This window comes from Oncorhynchus clarkii, chromosome 2, assembly GCF_045791955.1.
Source record: "Oncorhynchus clarkii lewisi isolate Uvic-CL-2024 chromosome 2, UVic_Ocla_1.0, whole genome shotgun sequence".
Taxonomy (NCBI): domain Eukaryota; kingdom Metazoa; phylum Chordata; class Actinopteri; order Salmoniformes; family Salmonidae; genus Oncorhynchus; species Oncorhynchus clarkii.
This window is the reverse complement of record NC_092148.1, coordinates 23783874-23794554: the sequence shown is the minus strand read 5'-3', so window position 1 is coordinate 23794554 and position 10681 is coordinate 23783874. Positions and strand designations below refer to the sequence as shown.

The 10681-nt window shown below is 43.2% G+C and overlaps 1 protein-coding gene across 1 annotated transcript; it reads right to left on the bottom strand.

The window, feature by feature from the left end:
• On the bottom strand, positions 1–8913 carry LOC139364627 (solute carrier family 22 member 13-like). Its single transcript, XM_071101532.1, has 10 exons — positions 8539–8913; positions 4757–4860; positions 4523–4677; positions 4181–4349; positions 3318–3438; positions 3078–3172; positions 2686–2900; positions 2395–2503; positions 2043–2252; positions 1–1935 (listed from the first exon to the last, which is right to left on the bottom strand). Exons 1-10 carry the CDS (start codon positions 8911–8913, stop codon positions 1857–1859), a joined length of 1632 nt encoding a protein of 543 aa, XP_070957633.1. The 3' UTR covers positions 1–1856.
• Positions 8914–10681: the final 1768 nt, after the last annotated feature.

Below are 10681 nucleotides of genomic sequence, written 5' to 3'. Positions count from 1 at the left end.
TTTTACAGTCTAAATTACATTTTAATGGTACAATTCTTGAATGGAAAATTCTCTTAACATTAATGAATAACTTCAAATAAATAACTTAAATATACATTATCCTATGCAACTACAATAAATTAACATTATCATCTATAGAATGATATAACAAACAAAATAATAAAAATCAGCAGCAGATTTTTGAACTAAGTATACATACCAACTGGAAAATAAGCTGCTGTAAAAGTGGAAACAGAAAATGGAAAATAAAACGGAACTGAAAAGGCCTGATGGTGGCGCTAGAGGAAAGGTCAAGTGGTCACCAAATCAATAGGTTTCTTTCACTTGGGGTCTTGACATATTTTATGGCAATCCAACCATTACTTTGAGATACATCCTGTTCTGTCTGGTTCTCAGCCTGTGGGCATCATGTGTGTAGTGATCCAATATCCATGCCATTTAACAGTTATCACTGGCTCTTGCTCAGCCTTACTCACCAAGAGCCCAGCGCCGGGCCTTCTTAGGAGCAAAGTCACTGATCAAGTCTTGAAGTCCAGCTTTCTAGCTAACAGACTTTCAATGGACAGCATGGCAAGACTGCAAAGCCTGTCCTGGGACATAGTGGACCTCAAATAGTTGATCAGTTTTAGCTTACTGAAAGCTCTCACCACCAGCAACAGTCACAGGCAGTGTGCAAAATATACGTAAAGCAATGCACACTTCTCCAACAATGCTTTGCAGCTGCATCATACAAATTGCATTCAGGAGACCAAGAGGGTACAAGTTAGGGGGGAAAGTGGCAGCATATACAGTGTTCAGGTGTCTTACTTCATTTTGAAACTCAGGTGTAAGATCTCTGGAATACTTCATGATCAGTGGTTGGCACACAGAAGGGACTTTATCCTCACTAATCTGCCCAACTTTCAGAACAGCAGAAAATTATTCTACAATTTTTTCAGTGGTGTGGAACCTAGTGTCAAAGTCACTTATGTTGGTGTCCATAGCAGTAAAAAAAACACAGTGTTCCAAAACACCGTTGTTGCACTGTCCTGAGCTGTCTTCTCTTGAGAGGTCTCATCATGGAATCTCTTCCTTTTCCTCTGGCGGCTGTGTTCCTTGCTAAATTGAGGTGCAACATCCATTTGCGTAGCAATCAGTGTTGCCTCAGACAGAAGAGACTCCCATCCATCTCTAAGAGCCTGCATCTCTTCCTTTAAGGCTCTGATATTGGCTGCCTGCGTCAGAGATTTTTCCTGTCCTCAATGCATTGCAGTACCTGCAATTATGCCAATTGACATGTCATTCAACACAATGCTGCCCACCTCCTTTGGGAGATTGGGTTGGGAGTAGGGCTGGTTCAGGGGTATGGGGATGGGGAGACAGGGCTGCTGGGCCTGAAGCTGCATCTGTGGGCCTGGCACCAGGCAGGGACAAGTGATTTAGTATGAATAGCTTGCTAAAAGTTTGCCTGTATTGATGTCGGCTAAAACATCTCTGGATGTTTACATTTTGCCAAAAACTAGAAAATAAAAAGAAACCGCAAGTTTTATTAGTACATTGTAAATCAAATATTATATTAATGACAATAGGTTAATAATTTATTATTGATTTATTTTAACCTAATGTTCTAAATAATTTTTTAGGGCCCCTCAGTCACAGGCCCTTAGAATCATCCAACCCCCCCATATGGCAACCCTGATCACCAAGATGAATATTGTGATGGGTCCATATTTTATACACAACATCAATCATTTTGTATTATTCACTCATTTAAACAAATAATTAGTCCCAAAAGGGTGGTGTCATTTACAAAAAATAAGATACATTTTAGAGTAATAACTAACTCACACCTCCAGGGAGTATGGACCAGACAGTGATCAGAATTTTGAGCTCCTCAATTTAGTTGGTTTCTCCTCCTCATCGAGTCCGTTTTCAATAGTCCCGCTCTCTGATGTTCTAAAATCAACAAGTAAAAATCAATGAGTATGGTGCTTGCTTCAATTCACATACTTCACAATTCAAATATAGACAGCTAAAATGTCTAAAACAGAGAGGTTACCCACATTGTCTTCTCCTCGAGTGGGTCTATGTAGTCTTGGAGCTCAGTGTTGAGGGTCTCTGGCAGTAGAAAGCACAGCCCCCCGCCGATGAAGGGCAGGAGGCCACAGATGAGCATGGGCAGGGCCTGGTGGTACACCTCTAGCAGATGCAACAGAGGGACCAGGATGCCCGCCCCACGGGCACACATGGAGTTCAGACCCACACCATTCTGTCTGCAAGGACGACATGAAGAAAGACATTGCAATAAATGTATCCAAAAGTGGATGAGGATACATTTTGACATGTATACACAGTATGAAGAATGAGGATATTATTCTGCTGTAATAAACAGTATACATTGGGAATTTAACTAACCGTACAATGGTGGGATAGAGTTCAGCAGTATATACATAGACAATAGTGAAGGAGGCTGCTATAGCAAACTTTCCAGTCACTGCAATGACCGTCACCAATACTGGAAGGTCTAAGGGTCAAAATAAGACAGAAATAAGTACCACCAACAGGTATGTTTCAGAATATAACGCCAACTACACCAAGTTCAGGGAAATTGGACGAAGATAAAACATTTGAATGCTACACAGTATAAACACAGATAGGGTAGATGGTTGAGCATTTGCATAACTGGAAACAGCCTTCGGTAGTCACCTTCAGGAATAGCAAGAATTAGGAGACAAGCTGCTCCACCAAAGAAGAGAGTGCCTGCCTGACAGGGCCTCCTGCCCAGGCGCTCCAGGAGGGTGTAGCAGCCCAGGCGAGAAAGAATCTCTGCCAGGCCAAAGATGAACTGGGTCAGGTAGATGTCCAGGCCAAAATGTCCCACGTTAAGACTCACACCGAAGTAGACCAGGCTGGTCACAAACCTGCCCCAAGGGAGAGTGGGGAAAACAGCTTGTATAAACAAGATGGGGCATGAAGAAATGCACTCCATGCTGGAATGCACTACAATTGTTGTGAATTAATGCATTTAAACAGTATTTTGAATATTGATCATAACAGATGTTGAGTTTGTATTTAGCTAAATCATTGGTCACACAAACCAGATGTAGCTCATGGTGAGGGCACGTTTCCTCAGGTTGGGTATCTTGAAGAGGTCCATCATACTGCCCGTTGTAGACGTGTTCTCAGCCTCCAGCTAGAAGAAGATGCAACTAAATAATCAACACCACAAATGCAACTTCATATATATATATATATATATATATATATATTTTTTTTTTTACATGTTTACATTCTGTATCCCCAAATTAAATGTATTCCAGTAAGGATGGTTAAATCACCATGTCGAGTAATGACTGGGGGACCTCTCTCCTGTTGACCGCAGCTGCCCTCTGGAGCTCCTGCCTGGCCTCATTCTGCCTGCCTTGAGTTAGTAGCCAACGGGCCGACTCTGGGAGAATCCTAGCGCGTACACACCCACACAATATTGGTCTACAAATCCCCCAAAAATGTGTGGTCATCCAAATATCCCTTCCAAAGAGGTAACTACACAATACACAAATAAGCCTTTGCTTTGATGAGAGGACAAACTCATCCACATAAAAATCAAACCTTACATGAGTATCTGGGGGCAATTTAATCGTTCCTTCCCTCCACCCGCTGCCCACGCACAAGCCACCAGAAGGTATGAAGGTCAGGCTCACCAGAACGTATGAAGGTCAGGCTCACCAGAAGGTATGAAGGTCAGGCTCACCAGAAGGTATGAAGGTTAGGCTCACCATAAGTTATGAAGGTCAGGCTCACCAGAAGGTATGAAGGTCAGGCTCACCAGAAGGTATGAAGGTCAGGCTCACCAGAAGGTATGAAGGTCAGGCTCACCAGAAGGTATGAAGGTTAGGCTCACCATAAGGTATGAAGGTCAGGCTCACCAGAAGGTATGAAGGTCAGGCTCACCAGAAGGTATGAAGGTCAGGCTCACCAGAAGGTATGAAGGTCAGGCTCACCAGAAGGTATGAAGGTCAGGCTCACCATAAGGTATGAAGGTCAGGCTCACCATAAGGTATGAAGGTCAGGCTCACCATAAGGTATGAAGGTCAGGCTCACCATAAGGTATGAAGGTCAGGCTCACCATAAGGTATGAAGGTCAAGCTCACCATAAGGTATGAAGGTCAGTCTCACCAGAAGGTATGAAATTCAGGCTCACCAGAAGTAGACAGCCAGTAGGAGGACGGGGCTGGAAAGCACCAGCTGCAGGGCCCTCCAGTTGCGGACCCCGTAGGCGATCCACGGCAGCAACATCAGCCCCACGGCATAGAAACATTGTGAGAGGATGGTGAAGAGGGCCCGCTTAGATGTACTGGTCCACTCAGCCCCTTCCAAATAGGAAAATAACTATCACACACTACAATAGTTTGGGGCTGTCAGCTCACCCAATAGTCAAACACTGTTTGATGATTGTAGACAGTACAAGGTGTTATATTTTGGCTAATTGAGATTAGAGATTGGAGTTTATGTGGTAAGAGACAACCTGGGAGTATTGCCCCACCTAGCACAAATGTGTTCATGGCAATGCCTGATATTGTCATGCCGACCACGAACCGAAGGCTAATGTAGACATAGATGTTGGGGGAGAAGGCAGCGGCCACTCCAAACAGCAATTGGAAGAGCAGGGAAACGAGGATGGCGAAGCGACGACCAAACCTGCGGGGGTATTTCACATTTTTGGGGTGACCTCTTCACTAAACTTGTGATAATTTAAAAAGTGGGTTGTGTGTTTTACCTGTCTGCCATAGGTCCAAACACCAGGGACCCTATTAGGAGGCCGGTCATGTAGATGGACTGTGATGCCTCACTCACACCTTTGTTGTCACACACCAGGTTAAACTGATGAGAAGGAAAGGAAAGAGGAGAGAATTTAGTTGCCTTTGATGATAAGGAAATAGATGGCTTCTTTTCATATTAAAAGCAACATACATGCATAATCTCACAATATATCAGATACAGTGCATTCGGAAAGTATTCAGACCCTTTGACATTTTCCACATTTTGTTAGTTTACAGCCTTATTCTAAAATTGATTAAATAGTTTTTTCCCCTCATCAATCTACACACAATACCCCATAATGACAAAGCGAAACAGGTTTTCATAAAAATACATAACTGAAATATCACATCTACATAAGTATTCAGACCCGTTACTCAGTACTTTGTTGAAGCACCTTAGGCAGCGATTACAGCCTCGAGTCTTCATGGGGATGACGCTACAAGCTTGGCACACCTGTATTTACTCCTGTTCTTCTCTGCAGATCCTCTCAAGCTCTGTCAGGTTGGGATGGGGAGCGTCGCTGCAAAGCTATTTTCAGGTCTTTCCAGAGATGTTAGATCAGGTTCAAGTTCGGGCTCTGGCTGGGCTACTCAAGGCAATTCAGAGACTTGTCCCAAAGCCACTCCTGCGTTGTCTTGGCTGTGTGCTTAGGGTCATTGTCCTGTTGCAAGGTGAACCTTCACCCCAGTATGAGGTCCTGAGCGCTCTGGAGCAGGTTTTCATCAAGGATCTCTCTGTACTTTGCTCTGTTCATCTTCCCTTGATCCTGACCAGTCTTGCAGTCCCTGCCGCTGAAAAACATCCCCAAAACAGGATGCTAACACCACCATGCTTTACCGTCAGGATGGTGCCAGGTTTCCTCCCGATGTGACGCTTGGCATTTTTTTCAATCTTGGTTTCATCAGACTAGAGAATCTTGTTTATCATGGTCTGAGAGTCTTTAGGTGCTTTTTGGCAAACTCCAAGCGGGCTGTCATGCCTTTTACTGAGGAGTGGCTTCCATCTGGTCACTCTACCATAAAGGCCTGATTGTTGGAGTGCTGCAGAGATGGTTGTCCTTCTGGAGAGATAGGAGAACCTTCCAGAAGGACAACCATCTCCACAGAGGAACTCTAGAGCTCTGTCAGAGTGACCATGAGGTTCTTGGTCACCTCCCTGACCAAGGCCCATCTCCATCGATTGCTCAGTTTGGCCGGGCTGCCAGCTCTAGGAAGAGTCTTGGTGGTTCCAAACTTCTTCCATTTAGGAAGGATGGAGGCCACTGTGTTCTTAGGGACCTTCAATGCTGCAGACATTTTTTGGTAACCTTCCCCAGATCTGTGCCTCGACACAATCCTGTCTCGGCGCTCTAAGGACAATTCCTTCGACCTCATGACTTGGTTTTTGCTCTGACGTGCACTGTCAACTGTGGGACCTTATATAGACCGGTGTGTGCCTTTCCAAATCATGTCTAATCAATGGAATTTACCACAGGTGGACTCTAATCAAGTTGGGAGAAACATCACAAGGATGATCAATGGAAACAGGATGCATTTGAGCTCGATTTTGAGTCTCATAGCAAAGGGTCTGAATATTTATGTAAATAAGGTATCTGTTTTTAATTTTGTATAAAAAAAAATAAAAAACTGTTTTCGCTTTGTCATTGTGTGTAGATTGAGGAATTATCTGATTTGATCAATTTTAGAATAAGGCTGTAATGTAACAATGTGGAAAAGGTCAATGGGTCTGAAAACTTTCGGAATGCACTGTATCTGTGGATAGAAAAGTGAATAAAGGTTGAAAACAAGACCTAAGCATTGACTTCATGAACAAGTCAAGGCCATTCTTACATAACTAAGGTATAACTCTGATATACAGTTGAAGTCGGAGGTTTACGTACACCTTAGCCAAATACATTTAAACTAAATTTTTCCACAATTCTTGACATTTAATCCTAGTAAAAATTCCCTGTTTTAGACCAGTTAGGATTACCACTTTATTTTAAGAATGTGAAATGTCAGAATAATAGTAGAGAGAATGATTTATTTCAGCTTTTATTTTTTTCATCACATTCCCAGTGGGTCAGAAGTTTACATACACTCAATTAGTATTTGGTAGCATTGCCTTTAAATTGTTTAACTTGGGTCAAACGTTTCGGGTAGCCTTCCACAAGCTTCCCACAATAAGTTGGGTGAATTTTGGCCCATTCCTCCTGACAGAGCTGGTGTAACAGAGTCAGATTTGTAGGCCTCCTTGCTCGCACATGCTTTTTCAGTTCTGCCCACACATTTTCTATAGGATTGAGGTCAGGGCATTGTGATGGCCACTCCAATACCTTTACTTTGTTGTCCTTAAGCCATTTTGCCTCAACTTTGGAAGTATGCTTGGGGTCATTGTCCATTTGGAAGACCCATTTGTGACCAAGCTTTAACTTCCTGACTGATGTCTTGAGATGTTGCTTCAATATATCCACATAATTTTCCCTTCCCCATGATGCCATCCATTTTGTGAAGTGCATCAATCCCTCCTGCAGCAAAGCACCCCCACAACATGATGCTGCCATCCCTGTGCTTCACGGTTGGGATGGTGTTCTGCGGCTTGCAAGCCTCCCCCTTTTTCCTCCAAACATAACGATGGTCATTATGGCCAAACAGTTCTATTTTCGTTTCATCAGACCAGAGGACATTTCTCCAAAAAGTACGATCTTTGTCCCCATGTGTAGTTGCAAACTGTAGTCTGGCTTTTATATGACGGTTTTGGAGCAGTGGCTTCTTCCTTGCTGAGTGGCCTTTCAGGTTATGTCGATATAGGACCCGTTTTTACTGTGGATATAGATACTTTTATACCTGTTTCCTCCAGCATCTTCACAAGGTCCTTTGCTGTTGTTCTGGGATTGATTTGCACTTTCCGCACGAAAGTACGTTCACCTCTAGGAGACAGAACGGGTCTCCTTCCTGAGCGGAATGACGGCTGCATGGTCCCATGGTGTTTATACGTGCGTACTATTGTTTGTACAGATGAACGTGGTACCTTCAGGCATTTGGAAAATGCTCCCAAGGATGAACCAGACTTGTGGAGGTGTACAAATTTTTTTCTCTGAGGTCTTGGCTGATTTCTTTTGATTTTCCCAAGATGTCAAGCAAAGAGGCAGTGAGTTTGAAGGTAGGCCTTGAAATACATCCACAGGTACACGTCCAATTGACTCAAATGATGTAAATTAGCCTATCAGAAGCTTCTAAAGCCGTGACATACTTTTCTGGAATCTCCCAAGCTGTTTAAAGGCACAGTCAACTTAGTGTATGTAAACTTGACCCACTGGAATTGTGATACAGTGAATTATAAGTGAAATAATCTGTCTGTAAACAATTGTTGGAATAATGGCTTGTGTCATGCACATAGATGTCCTAACCGACTTGCCAAAACTATAGTTTGTGATCAAGAAATTTGTGGAGTGGTTGAAAAAAATGACTTTTAATGACTCCAACCTAAGTGTATGTAAACTTCCAAGTTCAACTTTATATACAACAAGTGCCTTCAAGGGACACAGATTTAAAACACAGAACATAGTGATTGATGTCTAAGCATTTAGGAGAAAATTAGGGACATTATGAAAACGATTGTCAAGCTGCCAAATCAAATAGCATAAACAGAACCAAACTAACTTGGGCTATCTGCACAAAACTGAACTTCTCAACAGGCAGTGCATAGATTTCAATAGGAGTTGGGCTGGGGTAATGCAATTATTGACCTCATCCCTACCTCTGTCACTAGAGTGGGGTTTCCTTGGGCTGTGTTGTAAACCCACCCATCTGTACAATATATGGTGCTGTTGATTCCTTGCTCTTGAATTGTTTCCAAGTCCAAGTCCACCGGTGTGAACATACGACAGCTCTCATATTCCCCGACATCATTCATTGGAAGTGTGAGATTTTTCTGTTGGTCATAGGTCAATTTGGGTCCACGGGCGAGTATCCAGTCGGTGTTGCAGTGGTGAGGAAAATTCATACCTGTGAAAACTTGGCTGAACATGTGAAAGGCCATGAATATGTTGGGTATCGATATTGCCAACAACAGGCGATTTTGAAATGCTCCAAACTCACCAACTACTGGGAGTATCTTTCCGAATGCAACCATTCTCTTCTCGCCTGGGGTCCTGCATGGAAGACATTGGAAAATGAATCCAAGAAAGCCTACCACTTTTGTCAAATAGGGGCTACCTACCTAAAACTATTAAGGATTCTTTGACCAGTGGTATCCCTTCAGGAGAACCTTTTTTGGTTCCAGGTAGAAAGGTTGGTTCCAGGTAGAAAGGTTGGTTCCAGGTAGAAAGGTCTAGGAACCAGAAAAGGTTCTCCTTCAGGGACATCAAAATAATAATTTATGGTTATATATTATATTTAAGGATCATTTTTTAATTGTACACATTGTCAGCTAAAAGCTGAATTGCAGCATACATAGGCAAGTAAGTAAGTAAGTAAGTAAGTAAATATAAAAATATGATATGCAGTATACAGTACAATATTACAGTTAAGCAGCACTAAGCAGTCTCACAAAGTCATAGGGATGTTGTAATATCTGTCAATCTGAGTAGGGGGAAGGTTCAGTTTGTGTTTGGATCGGGTAGATCTGCCACTGAATTGGTCTTTCTTCTGAGGTAGCCATTTGTTGTAATCCTGGGATTTTGCAAGCTTCTGGGCAAAGGATCTGCAGAGATTGGTGCGACCGGACTCCAGGTTGAAGTGGTGATGATGGTTCTTCATGAAGAGCCTTCGGTTCCCTTTTGTGGTAATGTCGGAGATGTGTATGTCCCATTTTAGGTTGGCTTGGAGTGAAACACCAAGCACTTTGGTGCTGGACACAACCTCAAGTGTGTGGCCGAAGATGTATAATGGAGGAAGGTGTCTTGATTCTATGAGGTTCAGGTCATCCACAAAGGCCCAGGAGTTGGATAGGGTACCCTCTGATTTTTATTTATGCAACCTTTATTTAAATAGGCAAGTCAGTTAAGAACAAATTCTTATTTACAATGACGGCCTACCAAAAAGGCCTTCTGCGGGGACGGGGGCTGGGATTTAAAAAAAATACACACACACACAGGACAAAACACATATCACGACAAGAGACAACACTACATAAAGAGAGACCTATGACAACATAACAAGGCAGCAACACATGACAACACAGCATGGTAGCAACACAACATGACAACAACATGGTAGCATCACAAAACATGGTACAAACATTACTGGGCACAGACAACAGCACAAAGGGCAAGAAGGTATAGACAACAATACATCACGCAAAGCAGCCACAACTGTCAGTAAGAGTCTCCATGATTGAATCTTTGAATGAAGAGATTGAGATAAAACTGTCTAGTTTGAGTGTTCGTTGCAGCTCGTTCCAGTCGCTAGCTGCAGCGAACTGAAAAGAGGAGCAACCCAGGGATGTGTGTGCTTTGGGGACTTTAACAGAATGTGACTGGCAATAGATGATATCTCAGATAGGGGGAGTGAGGCCTAAGAGGGTTTTATAAATAAGCATCAACCAGTGGGTCTTGTGACAGGTATACAGAGATGACCAGTTTACAGAGTATAGAGTGCAGTGATGTGCAGTGATGGCCGAATGGTAAAGAACATCTAGTCGCTCGAGAGCACCCTTACCTGCGCCATTGACGCGCCACGAAAACAATTGGACCAAGCCGTGTGCCCTGGGGGAGGCCACAGGAGAGTTCTTGGGCCTGGGATAGTCTCATGGGATCTTGTAACCTGGCTACGGCAGGAATGGATGTTTCAAATTCATGGCATGATCTGTGGTCGGACAGATAATTGCAAAAGGTGTTTCATTGCAATTGCGTGATCCACAAGAGCAAAGGCCTTGCTGTAGTCTGTCAGGACCCATGTGC

Excerpts from the sequence above, each read along its gene's own strand:
- LOC139364627 (XM_071101532.1), bottom strand. The coding sequence starts at position 8,913 with ATGGTTGCATTCGGAAAGATACTCCCAGTAGTTGGTGAGTTTGGAGCA. Across the intron at positions 4,861-8,538 it reads ACCCCACTCTAGTGACAGAG|TTTAACCTGGTGTGTGACAA; the intron begins GTAGGGATGAGG and ends CCTTCTCATCAG. Across the intron at positions 4,678-4,756 it reads TTTGGACCTATGGCAGACAG|GTTTGGTCGTCGCTTCGCCA; the intron begins GTAAAACACACA and ends ATACCCCCGCAG.